This window comes from Saprolegnia diclina (genome assembly GCF_000281045.1).
Source record: "Saprolegnia diclina VS20 unplaced genomic scaffold supercont1.8, whole genome shotgun sequence".
Lineage (NCBI taxonomy): Eukaryota > Oomycota > Saprolegniomycetes > Saprolegniales > Saprolegniaceae > Saprolegnia > Saprolegnia diclina.
Genome location: NW_008246075.1, coordinates 867,004 through 893,432, shown reverse-complemented (window position 1 = coordinate 893,432; position 26,429 = coordinate 867,004). Strand labels below are relative to the sequence as shown.

Genomic DNA, 26,429 nt, shown 5'->3' with positions numbered 1-26,429 from the left:
TCAGACTCAAGCAAGCTCCGTCTCCTGAGAGCTTGTTGTGGCGCCGTTTCTGTCAATCGCAAAGTCAACAGGAGCACCCAGCACCCGAAATTGTCACAGGTCAGGTTGATACTCCAGCTTGAAACTTTCCGCGCCTTTGCCCGGTGGCCTTGTTGATGAAAATAAGCAGGTCGGTCGGGCCAAGTCATTGAAGTCAGTACGATCCATGGACAATGTTGTGTACTCACGAAGGTCCTTGCTGCGCCCTTTTCTCGTTGGGCGGCTCCAACACGCCACACAACCGACTCGACACAACTCGCTCGTCTCGGCAGAGCGTCTTGCACTTGCGCGACAAACTAGTAGCGACTACAATAGTAGTGATTCGTATGATGTTAACACAATATACTCGATATTAACGATCCAGAGTGGACAGAATTGTCCTATATTATCTGCTAAAAAGAAGAAACACGCGTTTCTCGACGGTTCCAGAACGTTTTCGATGGATTTTTACGAGCTGTCAGTGGAAAATGAGGAGCCTGAGAACACCACATCACCGACTTCTGCTTGGACTCATTTTCGTGTGGGCCCTTGCAGCTGCCATGCTATCCCATGCATGCTGTGGCAGGTCCGATAGCAGGTGGTAGGACGAACGGTGCTGGCGTGTGCAACCAGGTTCGAGAGGATTGGTATGACCATCATTCTCGTAGACTTGATATTTGTAGCAAAGCCAGCGTTTTTCGGTAAAAGCCGTCCAGAAAATACCTTGGCGTTTGTATTCCCCAAGGTGTTTGAGCATCCGGATGCGATTATGCGGAAACCAGACCTTTGGCTTATACTCTTCCATTCCGCTTGTAGCTTCGGTGCGCCCACGAAGAAGAGATGACGTCGATTGCTCCGCCCCGCGAGACCATGTCCCTGAAGCGGACCCGCATGATGGAGACGCCCTTCCTCGGCGACATGGAGGTCGAGAGCGCTCGCTCCATGAAGCGCCGCTGCTTCCAGCAGGAGCCGCCCCATGAGCACGATCTGCCCAAGTACTCGCAGCGCCAGTTCGAGTTCCTCGACCAGGCCAAGCAAGCCGAGATGAGCCGATTAAGGTACCAAGCTCATACTTCTCCATCCACCTCCTGATGCTCATCACGTGCATGTACAGATCGGAGTTTGAACACATTATGATGAGCAAGGAGAACGAGCTCAACGACCTGCGCATGGAGCGGGAGCGTCTGCGCCACGTCTGCACGGAACAAGCGAAAGAAGCGGAAAAAATCCAAGCAGAGAACAAGCTCTTGCGCCGCGCGGTGACGATCCAGAACCAGCAAAAGGAAGACGCGACGCAAGAGAACAACGTGCTCAAGCAAATTGCGACGCAGGCGGCCGAGCACATCAAGCGCCTCGAGCAAACCAACTATGCACTCCGCGTGCACCTCCAAGCGAGCACGGGCAGCAACGGCTCGGCCAACACGTTCTCGTCGGACGTATACTAGGGCTCTCCCTTCTATTTGCATGCCATTTTTATTAGTCGTAGACCGAAAGAGAAATAAAGTCAAAATTCATCGCCGTATTCACATCTCCTAGCGACTCGCTCACAAGCTGCTGCAGCACGACCACGAGCTCTCGTTGTTGTTGTTGCGGGCGTGGAAGGTCTCGGCCGTCGGACGCACCGTGTCGCGACGCGGCTCTTGCTTCTTCTCAAAGACGTCGCGATGGGCCAGAATCGCCGCCACGAGCGCCTTGTTGGCCTCGTCAATGTTGATGTTCTCCTTCGCCGACGTCTCAAACCAGCCCGCAAAGCCATTCGTCTCGCAAAAGCCATCCAAGAAGGCGCGGTCAATCTCGCCCGCCACATCGCACTAGAGACAAGCCAGACCAATGTCATTCGCATCATGCACGCTTGCTGCATGGGCTACCTTGTTGCCGCAGAGGATCACGGGCAACGGCTTCTTGTTGGGCAGCTCCACCTACGCCACCACATACATGCAGGCCTCTCCATCGACCGCGTGCCGCCAGCTACCTTGGTATCAATCTCCTTCTTCCACTAGGAGAATTGCCCATGAGCCATGGCACAAGGTGCGCAAGTAGTATACCTTGAGCGCCGACTCGAACGTATCGGGGCGCGACATGTCGTAGACAACGAGCGCGCCGAGCGCGTCCTTGTAGTAGACGCGGTTCAAGGCGCGGAAGTGCTCCTGCCCGGCAATGTCCCAGAGCTGGACGCGCAGCGTCGTGTTCTGGACGGTCACGGGCTTGAGCGCAAAGTCGACGCCGATCGTGGTCTTGTGCTGGTCCGAGAAGACGTTGTGCACGTAGCGCTTGATGATGCTGGTCTTGCCCGTGGCCGCGTCGCCCAAGACGAGCACCTTGACGACCGCGTCCTGCGCTGCGTGGAACCGCCCGTCCATCTAGTCCGCTCGTTGGTTTCTTTGGGCAGAGAAGAAGATACCGACTTCGTTCTTCGGCAAACCACCGGATAATTAAATTATTATCCGGGCGATCAGCATTCCGCACATGGGCTCATATACGCGACACATCCTGCCCCCGGCTTATCTTGCCGACACACCGTTTAGCGGTAGTAGGAAACGACACACCGTAAACCGGTATGACCAGGCGAATACCGCTTTCTGGTGTTTATTACAGACACAAGTGCATGCAAGGGCAACTCGATGCATCTTGGCTGTCTGTCGCATCCGTATGCACTTGGACAGCGCGTGTGTATCGAGCGATCGATAATCGCATTTTATGACGTATCACAACGCTGCCACAGATACCGAAAGCATGGCGATGACGCATTGCGCTGTGGACATGGATCGCGCAAGCGAGACGATGAGCAATCACGCAAACGTGCACGGGAGATGCAACGCATGGAAGCGGCCTCAAGATCAAGTGGCAAACCACCGTTCGCCAAGAGCCCAAGGATGCTATCGCGCCGCATCCTGCTCCTCTACACTGCCTCTCATACATTTCGCAGCGGTTGCCGATCAAGTCAAGTCCCTTATCGCCGGTATAGCTCCTAGTAGCACCGAAACTCGAGCAATCACTCAAACTTAAGACCATGGGTCAATAATAAATTATGGACCCATGCTTAAGACGTTATCATGCCCACGGTTGTGGCGACCTAGGTGCAACAAGAATAGAAGAGAAAGCCATTTGGGAGACAGCCACGTCACAATTTGATCAACGCCCCTTGGATTCCAGCGCCAAAAGTGTAATCACGCAATGACGTGTTACTTCGGCGGACTTCGCTGATGAGTTTATGCCTGGTTTGGACCAAGCACAGCCCCCGCAAGGCGAGAGGTCCATTTTTACCGCGTAGGACTCTGAAACACCCCAGCGACAAAAATATTTGCTCTCGGACTTCGATGGACGCAGGTCTTTCTCTACAGCAGCAGCACTAATCTAAGTATGCAGAGAGCTAGTCCACTACCTTCTACGGGTCGCCCTTGCAAGCCCTTCAAGCCAAGGACTTGATCGAACACCACCTGCAGCATGCGTAATCTCCGGTCCATTGCCCGTGAGGTTGCCCGTGGCCGCGTCGTTGGACAGTGGGTCCTCCCTCTACTATACGCTCTGAGATGACGTTCATCGCCCACGCCCCGCCCCAGTAATCACCGGTTTTGTTTATTTTTATTAAAGTATCTACGTTTCCATATGCGGAAGTAAAATAACTGAAGTGGCCAGCACGAAGGACCGACACTCTGGTCCCGATCCAAGTTTGGCGCTGGGTGGCGGGGTCGTTTTATAGAAATATGCATCATACATTAGATATTTGTATTCAACATTAAACAATGGTATTGAATGTGCGAATTTGGCAGGGAGTGCAGTAATGCAAGTCGATCATTTCCCAAGATGCTATCGGCCGCGCAGTCGCCGACGCCGGTGCTCTCGGCGCCGGCCCGAGCGCCGGACCACATCCGGCCGCTCCTCTGGAAGAACTTCCTCCTCAAGAAGAAGCATCCGGTCAAGTGGGCGCTCGAGATGATCGTCCCCGTCGCCTTCATCATCCTCCTCGGCGGCCTCAAGCACCTCATGGACGACGTCAAGGTCCCATCGGGCTGGGCGGATGAGACCAACCCGCCGGGTGACAAAACTCTTGGGACGGGCTACAACCTGTACGCGACGAGCCGCCTCATGAATGCCACGTACTCCAAGTACTACACGACCGAGTCGACGATGGCCGCGCTCCTCATGAACCTCGCAGTGCAAGCGTTCCAGAACGCGCAGTCGATGGCCGACTTTACGCTGACGCAGAACCTCTCGTGCTCGGCCTTTGTCGTGCAGGGCAAGGTGAGCCTCGACCCGACCTCGCCCAACGCGGTGCCCAAGGAATGCATGGGCCGCGTCGTGCCATGGAAGATCGCCGTCGTGCCCGATACGGCGTTCACGCGCAACTACTTTGCGAAAACGATTGCGGCGTGGCATCCGGCCGTGCCCCTCACGAACACCTCGAGCATCATTGGCAAGCCGACGATTCCGGCGTTCGGTGACTCGATCATCTTCTTCTCGGACGAAGCCACGCTCGAGTCGCATGTCACAGGTACGAACGATGCATTTAGGAGCGATACGAATGCTCAAACAAACCTGTAGACAACCTGTACGGCAAGGATCTGGATCATCCGCGGATTCACTCGGCGATCGTCTTCAACACACCACCGGCCGAGGCTCAAATTGGGTCGGCGGTCTCGCTCGACTACTCGATTCGCCTCAACTCGACGCTTGGCAAGGGCGGGATCCCGGGCGACGTACCGCGGACCAACCTTCCCGCGTTCGACCCGCTCCAAAAGTCGATCGCGGTCACGAATTACCAGAATTACGCGCTCACCGGGTTCATGACGCTCCAGACGCTCGTGACGCGCTTCGCCTTGTGCCAACCGACGTACGTGAATGGCGCGCCGGGCAACTGCACGAACGCCAAGACGACGGCGCTTGCGTCGCCGGAGCTCGATGCGCGGCTGTTTGGCCAAGTCCAAAATGACTTTACGCTGCAGACGATCGCGGGCTTCTTCAACAAGCTCTCGCCGACCAAGATCAACTTGGACCAGATCCCAGAAGCGTCCAAGCAGGCGCTGTTGACGCCACTGCGTCAGGCGCCGCAGCCGTACTTTGGCCAAGCCGTGTACCCGTTCCCGATCCAGGGCTACACGTCGTCGCCCTTCTACACGAGCGTCTCGTCGTTCTTTGCCATCATCTTTATCATCTCGTACCTCTTCTCGATCTCGTCGATTCTCGTCGCGCTCATTACCGAGAAGGAGAACAAGTCGCGCGAGCTCATGAAGATCCTTGGCGTCCACGACCGCGCGATCATTTGGTCGTGGTACATAACGTATGGCGCCATCTTTGTCGTGGCCGCGATTCTCCAAGCCGCCGCGAGCAAAGCCAACCTCTTCTCCAACTGCAGCGTCGTGCTCGTCTTCATCTTCTTCCTCCTCTTTGGCTGGAGCGTCCTCGCGTTCGGCTTCATGGTGTCGTCGGTCTTCTCCAAGTCGCGCATTGGCACGTACGTCGGCATCATCCTCTTCTTTGTCATGTACCTCATCACGTCCGGCTTCTCGGCGACGACTGCCGAGTCGACCAAGAACGCCATGTGCATCTTTGCGCCCGTGGCCATGGCGTTTGGGGTTCAGACCATGGCCAACGCGGAGGCGAGCTCGCTCGGGATCACGTTCGGCAACGTCAACGAGCCGTACCAGAACTTTCGGTTCTCGACGAGTCTGTACTACATGGCATTTGACATTGTGCTCTACACGCTTCTCGGTCTCTACCTCGAGAAGGTTGTGCCCAAGGACTATGGCATCACGGAGAAGTGGTACTTCCTCGTCTCGCCGTCGTACTGGCGCAACAAGCGCAGCGCCGGTCTCGTCCAGACCAACCTCAACGTCGACGACGCGGCGTACGTCGAGGGTGCGGCCCACGACGCCATCGAGCCCGTGGGGATGGAGCTCAAGGCGCAAGAGGCGAGTGGTGAAGCACTCCAGATCCGCCAGCTCCGGCGCGATTTCAAGGTGCCGGGTGGCATCAAGGTCGCTGTGAAGGGCCTCGACCTCACCATGTACAAGAACCAGATCACGTGTCTTCTGGGGCACAACGGTGCGGGCAAGACGACGCTCATCTCGATGCTTACCGGTATGATTCCGGCGTCGGGCGGTGACGCGACCTTCAACGGCCTCTCGCTGCGCAACGACCTCTCGGAGCTGCGCCAGTCGCTGGGCATGTGTCCGCAGCACGACGTGCTCTACGCCGAGCTGACGGTCGAGGAGCACCTGATCTTTTACGGCCGCATCAAGGGCTTCTCGGGCAAGGCGCTGAATGAAGAAGTCGCCGACAAGATTGCTGAAGTCGGCTTGACGGAGAAGCGCCATGTGGCGTCGAGCGAGCTCTCGGGCGGCATGAAGCGCAAGCTGTCGCTGGCGATCGCGCTTCTCGGGGACAGCAAGATTGTCTTCTTGGACGAGCCCACGTCTGGCATGGACCCGTACTCGCGCCGGTCGAGCTGGGAGATCATCATGAACAACCGCATGAACCGCATCGTGGTGCTGACGACCCACTTTATGGACGAAGCCGATATCCTCGGCGACCGGATTGCCATCATGGCCGAAGGGCAGCTGCGCTGCGTCGGCTCGTCGCTCTTTCTCAAGAACCGGTACGGCGCCGGCTACAACTTTGCGCTCGTTCGCACCGAGACGTGCGACACAACGGCGCTGATTGCGTTTGTCCAGTCGCACATTCCGGTCGCCAAGGTGCTCTCAAACGTCGGGACAGAGATGTCGTTCCAGCTGCCGCTGGATCACGCGCCGTCATTTGCAGCCATGTTTGCGGATTTGGAAGCGCAGAGCAGCGACCTCGGTGTCCTCTCGTACGGTATCTCGGTCACGACGCTGGAAGAGGTCTTTATCAAGGTGGCGGAGATTGGCGACGAGCACCAGCAGCACACGCTCCAGCCCCGCAATGATGCGAGTCCGCTCCTCTCGCCCGCCGGCTACAAGATCAACACGGCCGAGGCGCCGCCGAGTCGGCTTCGCATGTTTGGCCGTCACTTTGTCGCACTCTTCAAGAAGCGCTTCCGCACGGCCAAGCGCGACAAGAAGATTGTACTCTTTGGCGCTGTGCTTCCGGTTGTCTTTTTGATTCTCGGCATGTGCATTCTCAAGTTCAGCTCGCTCTCCAAGAACGACGCGGCCATGTCCATCAACCTGCAGAGCTACGGCAGTTCGACGCCGGTGCCCGTGACGTGCCAAGGTGACGCAGCGTGGTGCGCGGCGTTCCCAGCTGCGTACGCGGCTGGTAAGGTCTCGCTTCTCTCAGTGCCGACGCCAGCGTATCCGACCAACAACCCGACCGTGTTTGGCATCACGTACACCAACCCAGCGATCGCAGCCAATGACACGACTGGCATCTGCCTTGCCACTGGCTACGAGGTGTACCAGCGCGGCTACGGTGGGGCCGGAGCGACGTCGGTGCTCGGTCAACTCGGCGGCTACGTGCTCCAGGCGTCGTCGGTCGACAACACGTACGGCTATAACGTGCTCATCAACACGACGGCTGTGCACGCGGCGCCCAACTACAAGGCGGCGATTGACGAGACGCTGTACCAGCTCTTTACGCAGCAGCCTGGCATCACGCTCAAGGTGACGAGCCACCCGCTGCCGCTGACCGCCATGACCAAGACGCTCTTCACGACGTTCATGTCATTTGCGACGTCGATCTTTGTCGTGCTCGCGTTCGCCTTCTTCACGGCGTCGATTGTCCCGTATCTTGTCAACGAGAAGCACCACTCGCACAACTCCAAACACCAGCAGCTCGTGTCGGGCGTGAGTCTTCCGGCGTTTTGGCTCGCCAACTTTGCGTGGGACATGCTCCTGTTTATGATTCCGTGTGTCATCGGTCTTGTTGCGATCTACCTCTTTGACATTACGCCTTTCACGGGCCACGACTGCTTTGGTTGCGCGGCCAACCCGTTCGGCGCCGTGATTGCGCTCTTTGTACTTTTGGGTTTTGCGCTCTGCTCGTTCTGCTACTGCCTCTCGTACCTCTTTTCGGAGCCGGCGTCGTCCCAGACGTACACGATAATGACCAACATCGCGCTCGGCACGGTCCTCATGACGGTCTCGGTCGTTCTCGACGTCATCGACTCGACAAAGGACATCAACCCGTCGCTCAAGTTCATTTGGCGCCTCTCACCGCTCTTTTGCGTCGGTAACGCGCTCAACCAGCTCAGCATCTACACGATCCGGTCGACGTTTGGCCGCACGACCAAGGAAGTGTCGTCCTTCAGCACCGACGTCATTGGCTACGAGATCATGTACCTCGCCATTGAAGCTGTGCTCTTCCCGATCCTCGCGATCGGCATCGACTATGCGCTCAGCTTCCCCAAGATCAAGGCCAAGCTCTCCAAGGACCCGGTCATCGTCGACGCACCAGTGGACATTGACGTCGACGTCCAAGCCGAGGCGGATCGCGTCAACAGTGGTCGCGCCGACAACGACGCTGTCGTCATGCGCAACCTCCGCAAGGTCTACAAGGGCGGCAAGGTCGGTGTGTCCAACATTGCGCTCGCTCTGCCCAAGGGCGAGTGCTTTGGGTATCTCGGTATCAACGGTGCTGGCAAGACGTCGACGATGAAGATGATGACGGGCGACGTGCTCCCGACGTCGGGCACGGCGACGCTCGGCGGCTTTGACATTCTGTCGCAGCAGATCGAGGTGCGCCGGCTCATGGGCTACTGCCCGCAGTTTGACGCGCTCATGGATCTCCTCACGGTCCGCGAGCATTTGGAGCTCTTTGCGGCGATCAAGGGCGTGCCGTCCGGTCGCATCAACGATACCGTCGCTGAGAAGATGACGCAAATGAACCTCAACGACTTTGAGCACAAGCTCGCGGGCACGTTGAGCGGTGGCAACAAGCGCAAGCTCTCTGTCGCGATCGCCATGATTGGTGCGCCGCCCATCATCTTCCTCGACGAACCGTCGACCGGTATGGACCCGGTCTCGCGCCGCTTCATGTGGGACGTGATCGCCGACATTTCGACGCGCTCGAAAGAGTCGACGATTCTCTTGACGACCCACTCGATGGAAGAGTGCGAAGCGTTGTGCACGCGTGTCGGTATCATGGTCGGTGGCCGCCTCCGCTGCCTCGGCAGCATCCAGCACCTCAAGCACCGGTTCGGTGACGGCCTCATGATGCACATCAAGCTCGCGCACGTCCCGGGCGATGCGATCCTGGACTTTGTCGAGCGCGAGTTTGGCGCGACGCCGACACTGAGCCTCGAAGACGCGCAGGAAGCGTGCCGCCGCCTTGGCAAGCCGCAGCGCAGCAGCTGCATCGCGATGGACCACGCGACAGGGTACACACTCATGGAGTCAATCGCGAAGAACCAGTACATCCGCGCCCGCGACTTTTGCACGTGGTGGCTCACGGAAGACCGGTTCGAGGCGTTCAACGCCTTCTTGGCGACCGCGATGGGGGCTGGTCATGCGCAGCTGCTCGAGCGCCAGAACGACGTCGCGCGCTTCAAGCTCGTGAGCCCGACCACGTTGCTCCTCTCGTCCGTCTTTTCGATGCTCGAGGGCTGCAAGGCCGCGTACCACGTTGAAGAGTATACGGTGGCGCAAACGACCTTGGAGCAAATCTTCAACAACTTTGCGAGCCAGCAGACGCAAGAGAAGGGCGTCGCGCGCGGCATGGTCGTCCCGACGTCCGAGGTGCATGAAGACTACGTCGCTGTGCGCTAGCTGCCTTTATATTTTATACATACTCTCGTAGTTTAATGGTATCTTTGTTTCAACTGGCGTCGGCAGACGACTTTGTACATACTTGAGCAGAGGTCCTGAGGAACATCAAATCGTAGCGTTGATACCACGAGGGCGCCACCTGGTCGGTGCAACGACCTAAGACCATATAAGATCTTGTCTTGTGTCAACGTCCGACCGTGCCGCCGTCGGATAGCCCGCCGCCGGATAACAAGGAACGAGGGTGTGACGTGGTTGTTGACCTTGACGGCAACGACGCCGTCGTCGGATCTCACCGCCGCCGTCGGACCCGCCCTCTCCGACGGCGCCCTTGGCATGCCGACTCGCCGATAAGGTGGCAACAATGGCAGCTCACTTTGCCTTTTCACCTTTGCTTGCGATGGCGCCTTCCCTTCGCACGTCGACGCCGCCGCTGCCCGTGACGCTTCTCTCGGGGTTCCTTGGCGCGGGGAAAACGACGCTCCTCAAGCGCATCCTCGAGTCGCCCGAGCACAAGCTGCGCATCGCGGTCATCGTCAACGACATGGCTGAGCTCAACATTGACGCCAAGCTGCTCCAAGGGCCCGGCGTTGTCCAGACCAAGCCCGAGTTTGTCGCGATGCAGAACGGGTGCATCTGCTGCACGCTCCGCACCGACCTCATTCGCGCGATCGCCGACATTCGCGCCCTCGGCGTCTATGACTACCTCGTGATCGAGTCGACGGGTATCGCCGAGCCGATGCAGGTGGCCGAGTCGTTTGCGTTCGACGTCGAGACAGCGACGCTTGCGACAAGCGACGACAAGATGCTCGCGCATCTCGCAGCGCTCGACACGTGTGTGACGGTGGTCGACGGACTCGAGTTTCCCAACCTCGTGTCGTCGACGCGCCAGTTCCACGAGGTCTTTCCGGTTGAAGACGACGGGAGCAGCGAAGGCACCAAGCACGTGAGCCAGCTCCTCATCGAGCAAGTCGAGTTTGCCAACGTCATTGTCCTCAACAAGATGGACCTTGTGAACGACAAGTCATCGGTTCTTGCGCTGCTGCGGACGCTCAACCCGCACGCGGCGATCGTCTGCGCCGAGTATTCCAACGTGCCGATGGAGACCATTCTGCACACGAAGCGCTTCAACCTCGACGACGCCAAGGAAAGCGTCGGCTGGATGGAGTCGCTACGCAGCGAAGAAACGAAAAGCGAGCAAGACGAGTACGGCATTGGGTCGTTTGTGTACCGGGCACGGCGCCCGTTCGACCCGACGCGCCTTGCGCTCTGGGTGCGCCAGCACTTTGGCCTCAAGGGCGATGTCGTGTTTCCCGGCGACCGCGCTGCGCCGTGGCAGCTGCCGAGTGCGCCGTCGCCGATTCTGCGCTCGAAAGGCTTTGCGTGGATTGCTGGCCGCGACGACACGATGGTCGAGTGGAACCAGCACGGCCGTCTCCTCTCGCTCTCGCCGCTCCAGCCGTGGTGGTGTGTGCAGCCCGAGGCCGACTGGAACGTCCCGGCGGCCGACGCAGCGCTCATTCACTCGGACTATGTTGCTCCGTTTGGTGACCGCAAGCAAGAGATTGTCTTTATCGGTGCCGACATGAACCGACGCGAGATCGAGGCATCGTTGAACGACTGCTTGGTGAATGACGCTGACCTCCAGCGTCTCGTCGGCGTCGACGCCTTCTCCACGACGCAGCCGCTCCCACTCAAGATCCCGAAGCGGTCGTTGTCCGACCCGTTGCCCGCGTGGCCCGAACGCCTCGACGAGACGGCGCCGTGGGCCACGGTCGTCCGTGCCGGTCAGCCCGCTCCGTTTGTTGTCGGCGTCGGCGGACGCCTCTCGATCGCAAGCCTTTGCCTCCGCGTCGCACCGACAATGGTCGACGACAACGGCTACGAGGTCGAGGCGTCGGACGTACCTTTTGCCGCTGTTCAGGTGTGGTACGACAACACGGCCGGCGACCGCACGCTGCTAAGCACGCTTCGCCCGACCACGTCGACGCACGTCAACTCGACGATCGTCGTGCCAGGCGGGGACGCCGAGAACGAGGTCGTGCACCGGCTCCGACTGCAGCTGGTGGTCTCTGGTGCCAAGCGCAAGACGAGCGAACACTTGAGCGACGCTGCCGCGTGTTTGGAGGTTCATGTCATTGGCGATGTCGAGGGTCCACCGGCTGAAGACGACGGCGAGGACGACGCAGCAGAAGGCGAGAATGCGGAAGGCGAGGAGTATGACGACGCTCATGACCACGACCATGACCATGACCATGACCATGACGATAGCGATGACGACGACGACGAAATGTAGATAGAGTCCACAAGTGTTAGTAGATACCAACTAAATAGAAGATATTGATGTAACTAAATAGAAGGTATTGCTGTTACCAAATCATTTGATGTCCATCAACGCGACTCAGTTCTCAGATGCCTCCAAAAATAGAATTCACAGTTTCTAAAAATAAAATAAATGCGTACACACAAACTTACGTTTTCTATGCATCTTTCAAACTTATATTATAAAACATCGCAAAAAATCATTTGATGGCGTCTGGCGCGAACGCCAACTGCAAAAGTCGACGCCACCAAAAATGACGCAAATGACCGACGCAGACGCCGACCGCCGCCGCGACCCAGATCCCTACATGAAATGAATGGCCAAGAGCGACGCGATCTGATATCCGGATAGCAGACCGCGCCACCGCATGCACCAGACATTTGGCCATTTGGAGCAGATTCCTAATGCGGTACTTGCTCTACAACTTGATTCTCGACAAAGCCCGGCGCGACAGAGCCCATAAAGCACAACTCCGCGCCTCGGAAGCATGCGAGGCAGCGCTCCGCGACGAGCTGCGCGCCGAGATCGAGCAGATTCAGCGCGTGCGCCGCGCGTTCCTGCCGCGCGTCGAGGAGCACCGGCCTTGGTACAAGCTCCACCGTGGACGCAACGCTGCCGCCTTTCTCAGTTTCGTGTCGTTGCCGCCAGAAGCGTTTCGCGAGCTCTTGACGGTGTTTGCGCGGCACTATGACATCAAGTCGGGGGCTGGGTTGCCCGGGCGGCCGACCAGCGTGCCCAAGCACGCCGCGCTCGGCCTCGTGCTCGCCATGTACACGAATGCGCACAACATGCCGCGTCTCTGCGAGCTCTTTGGTGTGACCATGTCGACGCTCAGCCGCATCTTTCCCAAAGCCGAGGCGGCGCTCGCATTGGCGCTTGCCGACGTCCCGAACGCGGCCGTGGCGTGGCCGACCCAGGCGACGCTGCAGCGATTCGCAGCCGCGACGGAGGCACGGTCGCCCGAGGTCTCGGGTGTCGTTGGATTCGTTGATGTATGCACGCTCGCCGTGCAGGCCCCGACGGTCACCGACCGCCGCCGCTTTGAAGACACAGACGGTACGACTCGTAAACGTATGACCAAAGGTTTGACGCATCGAGCCAGAGGCAAAGTGGCTCGACTGTGATGCAGTCTGGGGCATGCTGATCGTCGGCGTCGATGGGACCCTTTTATGGTACAAGCACAATTTGCCCAACTTTATCGACATTGCTCTCGACGTCTACGAAGAACTCGAGCACACAGCCGCGGACAAGTTGCGACCCGACCACATCCTTGTCGCGCCGGCGACGTTTCCAGTGACAAGCGAGAGCGACGGCCGCATTGAGACGCCGCTTGCTGCTGCCGATGACGACGACATTAGTATAAGCGAAAAGCAAGGTATCGCGTCGCTGCTCGGCGCCGCCGAGTGGGGCACGGCCCATATAAAGCGCGTTTACCGAAAGTTCGGGCACCCGCTGCCATTTGACCGCGAGCTGCGTCGTCGGCGCATCAGTAACATCCTCCGCCTCTACAACTTTCGTCTCCGGAGCATGGGCACGAGTCCGCTCCATGCGGCCTTGACCGGAGGCGTCTAAATTTCGATACAATGGCGTGCTGTTGTGCCATTGTCAGAGCACACGTCCTGACCTCTGCGCCTGATAAAAACAACATGCAGTGTGCCTGCAACGTGTATTCGCCCTTGTATTAACGGCCCGATCGTAGTCGAGCAGCTAAATCTTCAAGAGCTTGTCGCGGAGAAGCGACCGCATGTTCCAGCCGTCGCCATACCGCGTGCCATAGTCGGCCTTCCAGCTCCAAAACGTCCAGCCCGCCTTGGCCGAATCGAGTGCGTTAACGAGGCGCTGGCCGAGAAGAGCGACTTTGGCGTCGTCCTGGAATTGCGCTTGGGCCGAGTCGGGGTGCCCGAGGCTCCACTCGCCCATAAAGACGCGGTTGTTGCCGCACCACGCTTTGAGGTCCTTCTCAATGTTGTCGACGCCGCTCGACGTAATCTGGTCCATGTTCTGGCCTTCAAAGCCCCATTTCAGGTACTTGTGCCAGTCGATCCAGTTGTTGACGGGACTGCTATCGGGAAAGAGCGCGCCCCACTCGCCATGGGCACTGTCTTGCTCCGACAGAAACGGCGAAATGACCACGACGCAGTCGCCGCAGAGCGCCCGCGTCGTCGCGTACAAGTCGCGGTAATATTGCTTGAGCTTTGCGCGGTCCGTGCCCTTCTTCTGGTCTTGCCACCACTCGGGTTCGTTGAGCAGCTCGATGCCGAGAAACGCCGGTGCGCGCTTGTACCGGTCCACAAGAAAGAGTACCGTCTATTCCAACCTGACGGTTTCAGGTTGAAGTTGAAGTGCAATACCTCAATCGTGCGGTCGACGTTCACCGCATAGTCGGTGAAGTTGGTCGCGCCAAACACGGGCGCCGCGCTGTGCTCGCGGCCGTTCTGGGAGCCCTTGGCGGCGTGGATGTCCAGCAGCACGGCGACGTTGTACTTGATGGCCCACTCGTTCATGAGTCGATCGAGGTACGCGAGGCCGCCGGGCGTAAAGTGCTGCCAGTCGGTCTCCTACGTAGCGTTAGCGACCGCCGCAAGGTTGTGCGTAGATGCTAGTACCTGCGGTTTTTCGTAGATCCACCAGCCCACGGGCACACGAACCAAGTTCATGCCATATGAGGCAATCTCTTTGATGTCGTCTTCGGTGATCCACGCGTCGCGGTGCATCTTGATGAGCGGGTCCGCTGTCGCGCGCCCGACGGCCGCCATCGCCGCGTATTCGCCATGGTCCTTGATGCTCTCTGGCACCTTCTTCCAAATCTCAGCGTACGAGGTCATCCAGCGCTCGAGGACGAGCCACCCGCCGAGGTTGACGCCCCGCGCCGTCGCGGCGCCCGACCGAATCGTCGTCTGCACATGGCCGTGCACGAGCGACGTCGCCGTGAGCGATACAAGCAGACACAAGAGCAGGCAGCGTCCCATAGTATCCAATTCAAAAATGAAAATTTGGGAACCGACTGCAAACGTGAGGAAAGAGCGCGTGTGACGATAGAGTACAGTGCGTCAGCCAGATTCCAACAGACGCGTGGCCTCATACTACCGTAATGCACAGGACAAGACACTGGACGGAACAGGGCGGAGATACCATCGGCCCACGGGTGTGTCGTCGACGTTTGTGTCGGCAGCTGTCACACCGTTGCGCAAGACGCTTCCGGTCGATCTCCAGGTCACTCGCTGTCTGCCAAAGCACTGCAGAAGTGTGTTTGTTGTCCTCTACGACAGGCAAGAAGCTATTGTCGAGCGTCCGATCGAGTCAGTATTCGGTTTCTCGCCGACGACCACAAACATGTGCTTTGGCGGCGCGTCGTCCCCACCGTACGTTTTATCAGTGGTCGAAAGCCAGACCGCCCGTGCGATGATACTTCGCAGAAGCCATTTTTGAAGTTTCAATTCATGAATTCGACTTTGCGATTGAAACACTAGATTGCAATTCGGTAAATTCCGTTCGGCTGCTTGAGTGTTGAAATGAGTTATTAACATGCAAATATATAAATATCTCAATAGACTCATTCCAACAACAACATGCAAATATATAGTGAAAATGGTGGACTTCCTAGTGCACTTGTGAGGTTTGGCCGGTACGTCAAGCTGAGGGCGCGTGGTCGGGGCTCGGGATTGAGTGAGGGATGTGGCAGCGAGCACACCAAGGGTCGGCGCGTAGGGCATGGAGCGACTCGGCCAGCGAAGGCTCCACGGCGCGGCGAGCCAAGTGCCGGATATGCAATCGCGGCTTTGATCGCGAACGCAGCCGCGGGAAGGGGTGTCAATGTCGTGCGGAACACGCGGTTGTTGCGCTCGAGTCAAAGACTGTGTACCAAATGCAAGCGCGCAAGATCGGCCAGAGGGCACGGATGGTCGACTTGTGGGCTGAGAACGGCAGAGCGACTGCGTCGTAGAGGAAGCCACCGCCCGACGACGGATGTTGCAGCTGCAAGGTATCGCGCATGTTTGAGTGTACTCGCCTCGCCTAGTCCTACACTACTAGGATATTTATTTTTCGAGCCTCAAGAGAGGAGTGCACGCTCGTCAGTCGCAACGATACGAAGAAAGAAGCTCTTTTTTATAAGTTAAAAAACACACTCTGTTCATTTGGCCGTCTACGCCAGCGGCGGTTGCTGCTGCATTGCTGCCGGTCGAAAGTGCGTGCGCACCCAGTTGGCGAGCGTCTCGTCGCTGAACTGGAGGTGGTCGTCCGGCGTCTCGTAGAGCGTGATTTTGCCGGCTGCGTCGAGAGACCGGAGCCCAAAGGCGTCAGTGGTGTACCATGGTGTCGCGTTCATCTGCAGCAGCGTCGACCAGTCGCCATCCTTGTACGCACCAAACCACGACGAGAGACTCGGCGCCACCTACATATCCTCCATATAGCATCCCTTCGCTTGGTCCTGGCAGTTTGTACTTGGCTGTCGCGCATGGCACGGACGAGCACGAGCTGCCGAAGCGACTTGAAGTGTGCAGCGTACGTCGAATTGACGGTCGCCAACTCGTTGTTGAGGTCGGGTAAGAAATGAACTACACGTCTTTTCTACACTGTGGTCATATTCGACGAGCGTACCGTGGTCGAGGTACTCATGGATGCGTGTGGGGTCGCGATAGTAGTTGCTCTGCGCCAAGTGCACTACGCCAGTATACCAGTTCGGAGGGATAAAGGGCATGGAGGCGTACCTTGGAGCTCGTCTGAGTAGGCAACAGCGCCCACAATCTTGTTGAGCTGGCGGCAGCCAAAGTCGTTGGGGTTGCAGATCGGGAGCGCGCCAATGCCGGCGAGCGGGCTATGGCACGCGAGGAAGCCAATCACCGGCGGGTCGTTGTAGCGCTCAATGTACGCGCGGAGGATGAGCCCGCCTTGCGAGAAGCCGATGCCATGGAAGCCCTTGCGCAGGTTCGGGTCCTTGGCGACGATGGCGGCGAAGCGACGGACCTGCTCGTCCATGGTCAAGTGCACGCTGTTGTACTCGTCCTCGGCGACGTTCTTGCCGATCTGGACGCTCGTCACGTAGGCGCCGTCGAGCGTCTCGGAGACCACGTTGCGCATGCGCTCCATGTGGCCATTGTGCCCCGCGTCGTTCATGCCATGCATCATGACAACAGGAAAGAAGGCCGAGGCCGGACCGTCGACGTACACGGTCGGAACGTCGATGATGTACTCGTTCTCGAAGGCCTTGGGCGGCGACTGCACCTCCCAGACCAAGGAGCCCGAGACGGCCATGAGGAGGATGCGGACGACGACCGACTGGAGCATGCTGCTGCTGCTGCGGCGCTGACCGACACGATGGAAAACCGACTGAGGATGGATGCCCATCAGGGATTGGATGAAACTATGCCGCATGTGGATTGGCGGAAATCCATGGACTTGCACCAATCATAATTCGAGAAAGTGGAGGTCGTTTCCGCCCTCTTCAGATTTCCATTGCAGTCACTAGAAATCCAATGGAGCGTTGCGGATCCCAGCAAGAGCTCCTCGACGCCAGGATCTTCCTACCCGCCGCACTGTACTAATGTACTAACTAGATTCAAAGGACCACGCGCGTAATTTTGTCCTTACCGACCCCGGAGAAAGACTACAGATCAATTTTTATTAATAATACTTGCGGATTTAAGCTGGAAAATCGGAAGACCAGCTCACTCGAATTGGATTCATAGCTGCCAGTGTAATTGCGCTGGAATATACTTTGCCGTGCAAGCAGCGTACTGGGCACCGACTAGAAGTAGCAGCCTCCGAGTGTGAACTCTGGTTTTGAATCCAGCCACGATGTGGTTGATTACGCTATGTTGACGGAAAGATGCGAGAAGCTCGCATCGGATTGGTCCATATAGATATATTTTTCACCCAATAAATCGTCTTCATATCTTTTTGGACCAAGATGCGAAGTCCGCTGACGACGATCGGGGCGATGGCCCTCGTCCTCATGGGCCTTGCCGACGCCTCCGGAGGCGCATGGACCGGCGCCGACGCGCTGGCGACGAGTAGCCAGACCCTCGCCGAGGCGAGCCCATTCATCCTGCGCTTCGATGACGCCATGGCCGCGGAGATGGCCATGAGCTCGGCCACGGGTGTCTATGCTGGTGGCATGGACGACAACTTGCCCGTCGTGCTCATGCATGGCATGGGCGATGCTGCGGGGAACCCTGGCATGCAGCGCCTCCGCAAGGTACACTGCCCCTCGCTATCGTATCGTTGGCTCATGCTCGTCCTCATAGGCGGTCGCTGCGCACCTCAACACGTACGTGACGAACGTCCAGATCGGCGACTCGGTCGCTGCCGACTCGTCCAACAGCTTCTTCATGAAGTTTGACACCCAAGTCGACGTTTTCGCCAAGCAAGTTGCCAATGTACAAGCTTCTTGCTTCTCCAACCGGCTCATGCTCGCGCGTAGGACCCCAAATTGGCGCAGGGCTTCAACGCCATGGGTTTCTCGCAAGGCAACCTGCTCATCCGTGGGTACATTGAGCGCTACAACACGCCGCCGGTCAAGAACTTTATTTCGGTGCACGGCCCGCTGGCCGGTGTCGGGGCGCTGCCCCACTGCGCACCGACCAACTTTATCTGCAAGCAAATCAACGCCGTACTCGTCTGGCTTCGTTGAAGTATGTTACCATGGCGCCTTAGGTCATCTCGGCTGCTGCTTACACGGATACCGTCCAGGGTCTGCATCGACATCTTCTGGGTGCTCGCTCAAGGTCATGCTGTGCTAGGCAAGCTCGCGCAAGCCAACTATTTTCGAGATCCAAACCAAATTGCTGCCTACGTCGCCCACGGTACGTACTACGCAGTTTGCGCTCAATGGTCTGGTGTACAGAGCGCGGTCTGCGTAGCGCTCTTCCTCCCCGACATCAACAATGAAAAGTCGGTCACGGTGCCCGAGTACAAGACCCGGTTCGCATCACTCACGCACCTTGCGCTCGTCCGCGCCGCGCACGACACGATGGTGTACCCTCATGTACGAGCTCTTGGCGATCGACGTACAGATGCAGTGTGGCGCGTGTAGGAGTCGGAGTGGTTTGGGGCGTACGCCGACGGTCAGAGTGACGTGGTTTTGCCCATGAACGTAACGCAGTGGTACCAGAAGGACTCGTTTGGGCTCGCGACGCTTGATCGCAGCGGCCGTATCACGCTGTACGAGACGCACGGGGACCACCTCCAGGTCTCGACCGCTGACCTTCTTGGCTGGATCGACGCTCATTTTGTCAGCAACGCGGCCAGAACGGCGTAAACACTTTGCAGTTAATGGGCAATGACACGCTTGCAGTTGTCGCACGTCTTGTTGCAGTCCTTGCGGTTGAACGTCTGCCCGAAGTACCCCACGAGGTACTGGCGTCGACAGCTCGTCCGGTCTTCGCAGTAGTCCATCATCTTTTCGAGCTTGTCCATGTGCACGGCGCGGCTCTTGGCATTGTTGCCCTTCTTGGGCATGTTGATGATGCTCTTCATCTTGACGACGTCGCGTCTACGTTCGCGATCTTAGTTTTGCACAGCTCAGAAGATGTCAAGACGTTGGCGAACCGGCTGTAAAAGATGGTGCAGCGGGACGGGTTGCCGTCACGACCGGCACGCCCCGCCTCTTGGTAATATCCCTCGACGCACTTGGCGACCGCGTAGTGAATCACGTAGCGCACGTCGGGCTTGTCGATGCCCATGCCGTACCTGGAATGCATCATAAGAGACTGCAACCGTATGGATAAGAACGGAATGTACGCGATCGTGGCACAGACCACCTTGATCTCGCCGCGCTGCCACGCGTCTTGGACGAGCTCGCGGTCGCTGGACGACTGGCCCGCGTGGTAAAAGTCGGCCAGGATTCCTCGGTCAAAGAGGTAGTTGGCGACGTCTTCGGACTGCTGCTTGGTCATGCAGTAGACGATGCCGACGACCGAGTTGTCGTACTTTGTCTTGATGTACTTGTAGAGTGCTTCGAGCGCCTTGCCCTCTAAAGTCTAAACTACTGCAACAGGCCGGCGAGGTTTGAAGTGTGTACCTTCCGGGTCCTTCTCGATGACTTCGAATCTAGAGCGCTGTCGAATCAATCGATCGGGTTGTCTCCGCGTGTACGTACGCCAGGTTCGTGCGGTTGAAACTCATGGAGAAGATGGTCGCGCGGGGAATCTTGAGCACCTTCTTGACGTTGTCAATGACCTTTTGCGGCGCCGTGGCCGTGAGCGCCATCATGGGCACGGTCGGAAAGAGGTCCTTGATGTTCCCGAGTTTGTGGTAGTCGGGGCGAAAGTCGTGGCCCCACGAGCTCACGCAGTGGGCTTCGTCCACGACGAAGCGCGCCAGCATCTTCTACCTCGCATCAAGTAGCGTCAACCTGCATGCATGCACGAGGTGGTATGTACCCGCTGATGAAGGCTCTCGAGGACTTGGATCAAGCTGTCCGAGGCTGCAAGGCGCTCCGGTGTGACGTAGAGGAGCTTGAGCGTCGGGATTGGGCGGTGCAAGTCGCGCCAAATGGCCTTCTTGAGCTTGGCCAAGGTCTGGCTCGAGAGAAAGGCCGCGGGGATGCCCACGGGCTGGTTCCGGACGAGCGACGTGACCTGGTCTTGAATGAGCGACAGTAGCGGTGACACGACGATCGTGATGCCGGGCGAGAGCACGGCCGGAAGCTACATGTCGTTGGAAGCGCGGTCGTCGACTTCGATGGATCTACCTGGTAGCATAGGCTCTTGCCGCCGCCCGTGGGCATGAGCACGAAGACATCCTGGCCCTTGAGCGTCGCCTCGATCGCATCCCGCTGGTTCCGCCGGAAGCCGTCGTTGCCGAAGATGGCCTTGTTGGCCCGCGCGATCTGGTCGTCGCGGACGCCCGCGTTCAGGAACGACTCCATTCTTGCTGTGGGCCGAAACCTTCACGCGCCGGATACCATCCGGATACGACGACCAATTTGGCGCCAAACGAGCGCGACCGATCTTGGCGCTCGTCACTCGACGCTTGCAGCGGTAAGTCAAAACTGAATTGTGTTCAAGGGCAGGTCGACGTGCGTCCACTGCTTGATCAACAACGCACCAGTGCAGTATCAAGGTCATAACGTTTCCTTGGTATGCGACGCCAACGGCCTGAGCTTCTTCTCGGGGCTCAACGCATCCATGTACCACGTTGTCGGCAAGCACATGACCTTGCTAAGGCGACCACGGCCGAGCACCTCGTCGGCGACCCCGTGTCGATGGCGAACATCGTTGCGCTCGGCAGTGTGATTCCAGTCGCCGCCTTTGTGGCCAGGTACGGCTATCACTGCCAGCACCTGCATTTCAGCGCTCCTAGGCGCGCTGCGCCGGTGCGTTGAGCTGAATCCGCTTGCGCACGAGATCGTCGTCGTCGCATCAACCGTTGCGCTTGTGTGTGTCACGTCGCAGTACGTCGCGATGTTTCTCGTCACCTTTGTGGGCTTCTTGTGGCTGTTTTGGCATCAATTTGACTGGTAGGGGCGTCGCTTGATATGGCCGTTGCTGCCGTGTCGCCGTCATGACGAGGGTACCACACTCGTGTTTGCAAGCGGCTTTGCCATCTCGTTCGTCGGCGTGTGCTGCTATTGCGGCCGATACCATGGTCTCATCGAATGCGTCTTTGCTGCTCTCTGCCTCGGCGTTAGTGCCGTGCTCCTTCGCGATGTAAACTATGAGGCGGTCGACGTAAACTGCGTTGTCACCACGTGGGCTGGGCGGTGTGGAGCCTCATTCCGCTGTGATGGGTTCCGCGAACACCCGTGGCCTCGCTGCTGCTCTGCGCGCTGATGGACGAGCCCGAACGTGCCGTGGCTCTGGATTGCCGGGGATGTCGGATGTATTTTTGTGCAATTTTGATGGCAAAAACCTTGGTGGCCGACCGCGTCATGATGGACGCCGCCGTGTGGCGTTCCACTGCGTCGTGGCCGTCTCTGGGTGTCCGCCACTCGGGCTCCTCGTGTTTCTCCCGTGGTTCATTGTTTTTTTACGATGCGGTCGTGGCCCGACTTTCAATAGCCGAAAGAAGCGTCTTCATGTTGAATTACATGTGTGTATAAGATATCAGAAACACAAGGGTTGATAACGTCATGTCTTTTGAATCACAACGACTGCTATTGTACGTGGCTATCATGCGAGCGAATAGCGTGCTCAATAATGGCTTGAATGCGCACTCGGCGACAACAGCAACGACATTCCTGCGTTTGTTTGTGACAGTACCCCCTGTACGAATAAGGTCGTGACACGGTACGTAGGGCCAAGCTCGGCCTTTGCTCTATTAACCCTCCCGCGACGTTGACCCTCCCGCGTTAAGGAGGAGTTCCGAGTAACCTGTGAGACGGGCAACAGCCAATCAGAGGCCAGGAAAAAAAAGCATCCCGTCTCGTGCGCGTGGTTGTCGGCCGACCCCCAGGACCTCAGCTCGCACCAATTCATCCCGTCTCGTGATTACGCGATTTGATTGGGCAAATCGTTGGATGGAGACACGGAGCAAAAGTCGCCTTTGCAGTTGACATTTTCGATTGCAATGGCCACAAAACTCGAGCAACATGATGTCCACGTGTAGGTTGGCTTAAGTGGAGCTCGCGCTCACTTTCTTGGTACTACAACAAGGCTTTTGCCGGCTTCCGTCAAGAAGCGACCAAATTGGTTGGCTAAAATTCCATTGAATATTAGCCAATCATAGCGCAGATTGTTTTTGGTCGTATTTTGCAAAAATCGTTCCGAGTAAAATGTGCCCGTCTCCCATCCGTCCCATATTTTTACTCGGAACTCCTCCTAAACGTTCGATCCTTCTAATAGACCAACGGGTCGGACAAGACTTGACAACCATCTGGGCTTCTCGCAACCAAAGGAATACATAAAGTGGGGCCCTCGCTGGGACTCGAACACGGATCTTCCTGGTGGCAAACCAGCGTTTAATAAACTGCTAGGATACAAGAAATCGTCATGAAACTCTGCAACTATACGCAAGCTCTGAGTGGCCTGCACGTTCGGAGGGCATACGTTTGTCGACACTTATTTCTTAGAGGTTCTAGGCTGTTGTGTAAAGCGTGTCATTGTCGTATCTTTTGCAGCCATTCGTTGGGCTACACCGGTGTGCGGCGTCTACCGGTATTCGAGGCTCTAGTGTCGACGCATGGGAGAAGAGCCGCAGCTCTGAAGCAATCTAGTATGAGAGGAGGCGAGTGCAATAAGAACTACCGGTAAATCTGATAGAGTCCCAGAGTACACATTCATGTGGCGTTTTCAGGTCGGGAATGAAGCCGTTTCCATCTGTGCAGCCATTCCGCGTGAGATGAGCAGGGCATGGTCGTCTGTGAGATGTGCAACGTAGTACCAAGACCATATGAAATTTATGGCGTTGGCAGTCCCGGTGAAATTTTGATTCCGGCGCCGCAAAGTTGCCGATGCAACTCAAAGGAAACTGCGTGGGGTCGTAATAGCAATCACCCCAGTGGCAGACTCAGGGACACTACTGCAGACGTGAGGTCGTGGGAACCGATTAGCAGTGCGTGACGGTGGATATGACGTCAAGCAGAAGGCTCGTACTTGTCTGTGTACATATAATCTACACGCTTGATGCTTCCCTTTGACGAACGCGATACGAGGCTGCGATAAGGTGGTGCGCCGGTGTACTCGCATGGTCGATCCGGTGTGGCTAACTGAGAACGCAATAGAGTGGGATTTTCGATGGTGAAATTTTGCATTTTGATCCGGCATGACCCGTGACGGGGTCGAGCCACGTTATCAGGTCACGACACAGACCAATCGTACCACTTGGCTTTTGGTGTACAGTCGATTCTGCCTATTTGCATAGTGGATAACTATGCATTTTTCAGGGTTATTCATTGTGCGAGGAAGAATCACAAAACTGGGAGCAAAGGTCTGGCCTGCGCTTCGCCTTGGTCTTCCTCGTCGACGTACCGGTACCTTACGAAGGTGCACATCTCGTCGAGCGTCAAAAAGCGATGGGGCCAGCTCGTCGATTTCGCCGGTGTCCACGTACCTTGTACTCTTCCGCGGTGAAAGTGTCGAGTGCATTATAGAGCGTTCGAGCGCCGACCGGAAGTTCGTCCTTTGCCGCCCGGAGCCTGTCTATCGCCACGATTGGACTGGTCGTTGCATCATTGCCAGCGAGCAAGATGGCCGTAGTATGGCCCAGCAGTTCGCAATGGTCTCTAGGTTGACAACGTATTTTTATTCAATCCACTGCATAAATATTTCTGAGGTTATCACGGTGAGAGGATTATCGAGTTTGAGAGGCATGTATACCTGTAGAGTCGACTGTAGCATGTTTGGTCGTCGCATCGAGCCTGCCCGACTCAGCACTACGACTCGATGCACCCACGTCTACCGGTAGTAGTAGGTGTGGACTCCTCGTAGTGACACGAATCTGTGCACGACCCCACGCAGTGTTGCACGTTCACAAGTTTGTTGAAGGGCTCCAATACGAGATGAAAAGGCTTGCCCAACGCCTCCTTGCTCACTTTGCCTTTTGCCAGCGCCTCCTCAGCAGAACACATGGCGTCCGTGCAAGACCCATCCGGTGACCTCGTCGAGCGGCTCTCGTACGCCATCTCGGCGACCAAACCCGACGACTACCACGAGACCAAGACGCCGGTGGACCTCGAAGATGGCGCGCTCGTCGCGGGCGGCGCGGTGCGCATCTTTTCGCGCGAGGCCATGGCGCTCTTCTCGCAGTACTTTGCGATCGGCATCGTCTACGGCATGATCCCCGCGCTCAAGTACCCCGTCTTCAACAACTACCTCTACATGGAAGGCTACCAAACGACCGCATACGGTGTGCTCGTGACGCTCGGCTGGTCGTTCAAGGTCTTCTACGGTATGCTCTCGGACTGCGTCCCGATCTTTGGCTACCGCCGCAAGCCGTGGATCATCCTCGGCTGGACAGTCGCGGCCGTGAGCCTTCTCATCATGGTCTTTACGCCGTTTGCCGCACCGTTTTGCGACCGCCGCATCAACAAGTGCCCGAAGAAAGCCCCGAAACGCGAGAGTTTGACGCCGACGCAGCTCCTCCAGTACAACTACGACGCACCGGACAGCGGAACGCTCTTCATTGCCCTCAGTGTCCTCACGGCCTTTGGCTACGTCCTCGCCGACGTGGCGTCCGACGCCATGGTCGTCCAGTACGCGCAGCGCGAGCCGATTGCGATCCGAGGCCGCACCCAAACCATGATCTACATTGTGCGCTATTGCGGGCAAATGGTGGCGCAGCTCTGCGTCGCGTTCTTGCTCAACGGCAAGGTCTACGCCGGGTCGTTCAACTGGTCGACGACACCAAACGTCCTGTATGCGATCTGCCTCGTGCCCATCGTGCTTGTGATCCCGAGCACGATCTTCCTCCTCGTCGAAGTCAAAGTCCCGCGGACGCCCTTCAAGAGCTGGCTCACTGCGTTCTGGAACCTCCTTCAGCAGCGCGTCATGTGGCAAGTGTGCGCATTCAAGTTTTTCAACACGCTCTTTGGCAACTTTGGCGCGACGCCCGAAGCGCCGGTCGCGCAGTCGTGGGCGCTCGTCGAGCCGCTCAACGAGTCGCTCTCGGGGCTTTTTGGGACCATCATCAGCATTGTCGTCATGTCGGTCGTCGGCAAGTGGGGTCTCCAATGGAGCTGGCGCTGGGTCATCGCGCTCGGGACGCTCGGTATCATCGCGATCGACGCGTTTGTGATGATGATGACCATCTGGGAGGTCTATCGCAACCAGTGGTTCTACACGGGCGTCGCGCTCGCCGAGAACGTTCCGTCCGGCATCCGCTTCATCGTCGCCACATACTGCGCAGTGGAAATCGCCGACATTGGCAACGAAGGCGCCACGTACGGCCTCGTTACGACCGTCTCCAACCTCTCGGGGCCCGTGGCGTCGGCCATCTACAAGATCATCGACTCGTTCTTTGACGTGTCCCAAGATGACATTGGCCGCGACGACACGCGCGTGCGCTGGGAGGTGACGTACACCTTTCTCATTGCTTATGCCGCCAAGCTCTTCGCGCTCTCGTTTCTCGTGCTCCTGCCGCGCCAGAAGGCCGAGATGCAGGAGCTCAAGCGAACCGGTACCAAGAGCAAGGTCGCGGGTGGCATCTTGATTGGCGGCTTCCTCGTTCTCCTTGTGTTCTCGTGCGTCGCCAACTTTTTGTCGATTTATCCGTCGACGAAATGCTATCGCATCGTCGGCGGCAAGGGCTACTTTGCCAACGGCACCTGCAAGAGCTAGGCACGCTGCCACAAATTCCTCCTTTTGTCGTCTTGTAATGACGAGTCTTATATATCACTCGTTACCTTTTTAGTGATGCGTTTGTGTTTATCAATGTCGGGCATCTTCAAGTTTAGTGGGGCGTTTCCGTGGTGACGTCCCAACGATATTATGAATCGGGTTCAGACAAGGGTTAGGGTCTGATTCCTTGTC

At 57.6% G+C, this 26,429-nt stretch overlaps 10 protein-coding genes across 10 annotated transcripts; 6 read left to right on the top strand and 4 right to left on the bottom strand.

Annotated features, from left to right (window-relative positions):
- Nucleotides 1-521: 521 nt before the first annotated feature.
- SDRG_03588 (hypothetical protein) lies at nt 522-1,553 on the top strand. Its single transcript, XM_008609225.1, has 2 exons — nt 522-1,076; nt 1,133-1,553. Exons 1-2 carry the CDS (start codon nt 859-861, stop codon nt 1,461-1,463), a joined length of 549 nt encoding a protein of 182 aa, XP_008607447.1. The 5' UTR covers nt 522-858; the 3' UTR covers nt 1,464-1,553.
- On the bottom strand, nt 1,450-2,434 carry SDRG_03587 (Ras-like protein Rab-32). The gene is made up of 4 exons (XM_008609224.1): nt 2,064-2,434; nt 1,991-2,014; nt 1,887-1,937; nt 1,450-1,829 (listed from the first exon to the last, which is right to left on the bottom strand). Exons 1-4 carry the CDS (start codon nt 2,376-2,378, stop codon nt 1,563-1,565), a joined length of 657 nt encoding a protein of 218 aa, XP_008607446.1. The 5' UTR covers nt 2,379-2,434; the 3' UTR covers nt 1,450-1,562.
- A 1,388-nt stretch (nt 2,435-3,822) lies between these two features.
- On the top strand, nt 3,823-9,777 carry SDRG_03586 (hypothetical protein; the record flags this gene model as incomplete). The annotated part of the gene is made up of 2 exons (XM_008609223.1): nt 3,823-4,510; nt 4,561-9,777. The coding sequence occupies 2 exons, from the start codon at nt 3,823-3,825 to the stop codon at nt 9,699-9,701; spliced, it is 5,829 nt and encodes a 1,942-aa protein (XP_008607445.1). The 3' UTR covers nt 9,702-9,777.
- Nucleotides 9,778-9,902: 125 nt separating this feature from the next.
- Nucleotides 9,903-12,030, top strand: SDRG_03585 (hypothetical protein). The gene has a single exon (XM_008609222.1). It carries the CDS (start codon nt 10,063-10,065, stop codon nt 11,992-11,994), a length of 1,932 nt encoding a protein of 643 aa, XP_008607444.1. The 5' UTR covers nt 9,903-10,062; the 3' UTR covers nt 11,995-12,030.
- A 225-nt stretch (nt 12,031-12,255) lies between these two features.
- On the top strand, nt 12,256-13,690 carry SDRG_03584 (hypothetical protein). The gene is made up of 2 exons (XM_008609221.1): nt 12,256-13,077; nt 13,124-13,690. The coding sequence occupies exons 1-2, from the start codon at nt 12,426-12,428 to the stop codon at nt 13,591-13,593; spliced, it is 1,122 nt and encodes a 373-aa protein (XP_008607443.1). The 5' UTR covers nt 12,256-12,425; the 3' UTR covers nt 13,594-13,690.
- Nucleotides 13,669-14,990, bottom strand: SDRG_03583 (hypothetical protein; the record flags this gene model as incomplete). Its single annotated transcript, XM_008609220.1, has 3 exons — nt 13,669-14,328; nt 14,373-14,579; nt 14,628-14,990. 3 exons carry the CDS (start codon nt 14,988-14,990, stop codon nt 13,729-13,731), a joined length of 1,170 nt encoding a protein of 389 aa, XP_008607442.1. The 3' UTR covers nt 13,669-13,728.
- Nucleotides 14,991-16,105: 1,115 nt separating this feature from the next.
- SDRG_03582 (hypothetical protein) lies at nt 16,106-17,339 on the bottom strand. The gene is made up of 4 exons (XM_008609219.1): nt 16,731-17,339; nt 16,621-16,683; nt 16,465-16,577; nt 16,106-16,414 (listed from the first exon to the last, which is right to left on the bottom strand). The coding sequence occupies exons 1-4, from the start codon at nt 17,305-17,307 to the stop codon at nt 16,166-16,168; spliced, it is 1,002 nt and encodes a 333-aa protein (XP_008607441.1). The 5' UTR covers nt 17,308-17,339; the 3' UTR covers nt 16,106-16,165.
- Nucleotides 17,340-17,929: 590 nt separating this feature from the next.
- On the top strand, nt 17,930-19,279 carry SDRG_03581 (hypothetical protein; the record flags this gene model as incomplete). The annotated part of the gene is made up of 7 exons (XM_008609218.1): nt 17,930-18,217; nt 18,267-18,398; nt 18,443-18,631; nt 18,676-18,712; nt 18,762-18,824; nt 18,882-19,006; nt 19,055-19,279. The coding sequence occupies 7 exons, from the start codon at nt 17,930-17,932 to the stop codon at nt 19,277-19,279; spliced, it is 1,059 nt and encodes a 352-aa protein (XP_008607440.1).
- On the bottom strand, nt 19,253-20,890 carry SDRG_03580 (bloom syndrome protein; the record flags this gene model as incomplete). The annotated part of the gene is made up of 6 exons (XM_008609217.1): nt 19,253-19,513; nt 19,570-19,710; nt 19,762-20,000; nt 20,116-20,349; nt 20,403-20,669; nt 20,714-20,890. 6 exons carry the CDS (start codon nt 20,888-20,890, stop codon nt 19,291-19,293), a joined length of 1,281 nt encoding a protein of 426 aa, XP_008607439.1. The 3' UTR covers nt 19,253-19,290.
- A 3,617-nt stretch (nt 20,891-24,507) lies between these two features.
- Nucleotides 24,508-26,298, top strand: SDRG_03579 (hypothetical protein). The gene has a single exon (XM_008609216.1). It carries the CDS (start codon nt 24,528-24,530, stop codon nt 26,235-26,237), a length of 1,710 nt encoding a protein of 569 aa, XP_008607438.1. The 5' UTR covers nt 24,508-24,527; the 3' UTR covers nt 26,238-26,298.
- Nucleotides 26,299-26,429: the final 131 nt, after the last annotated feature.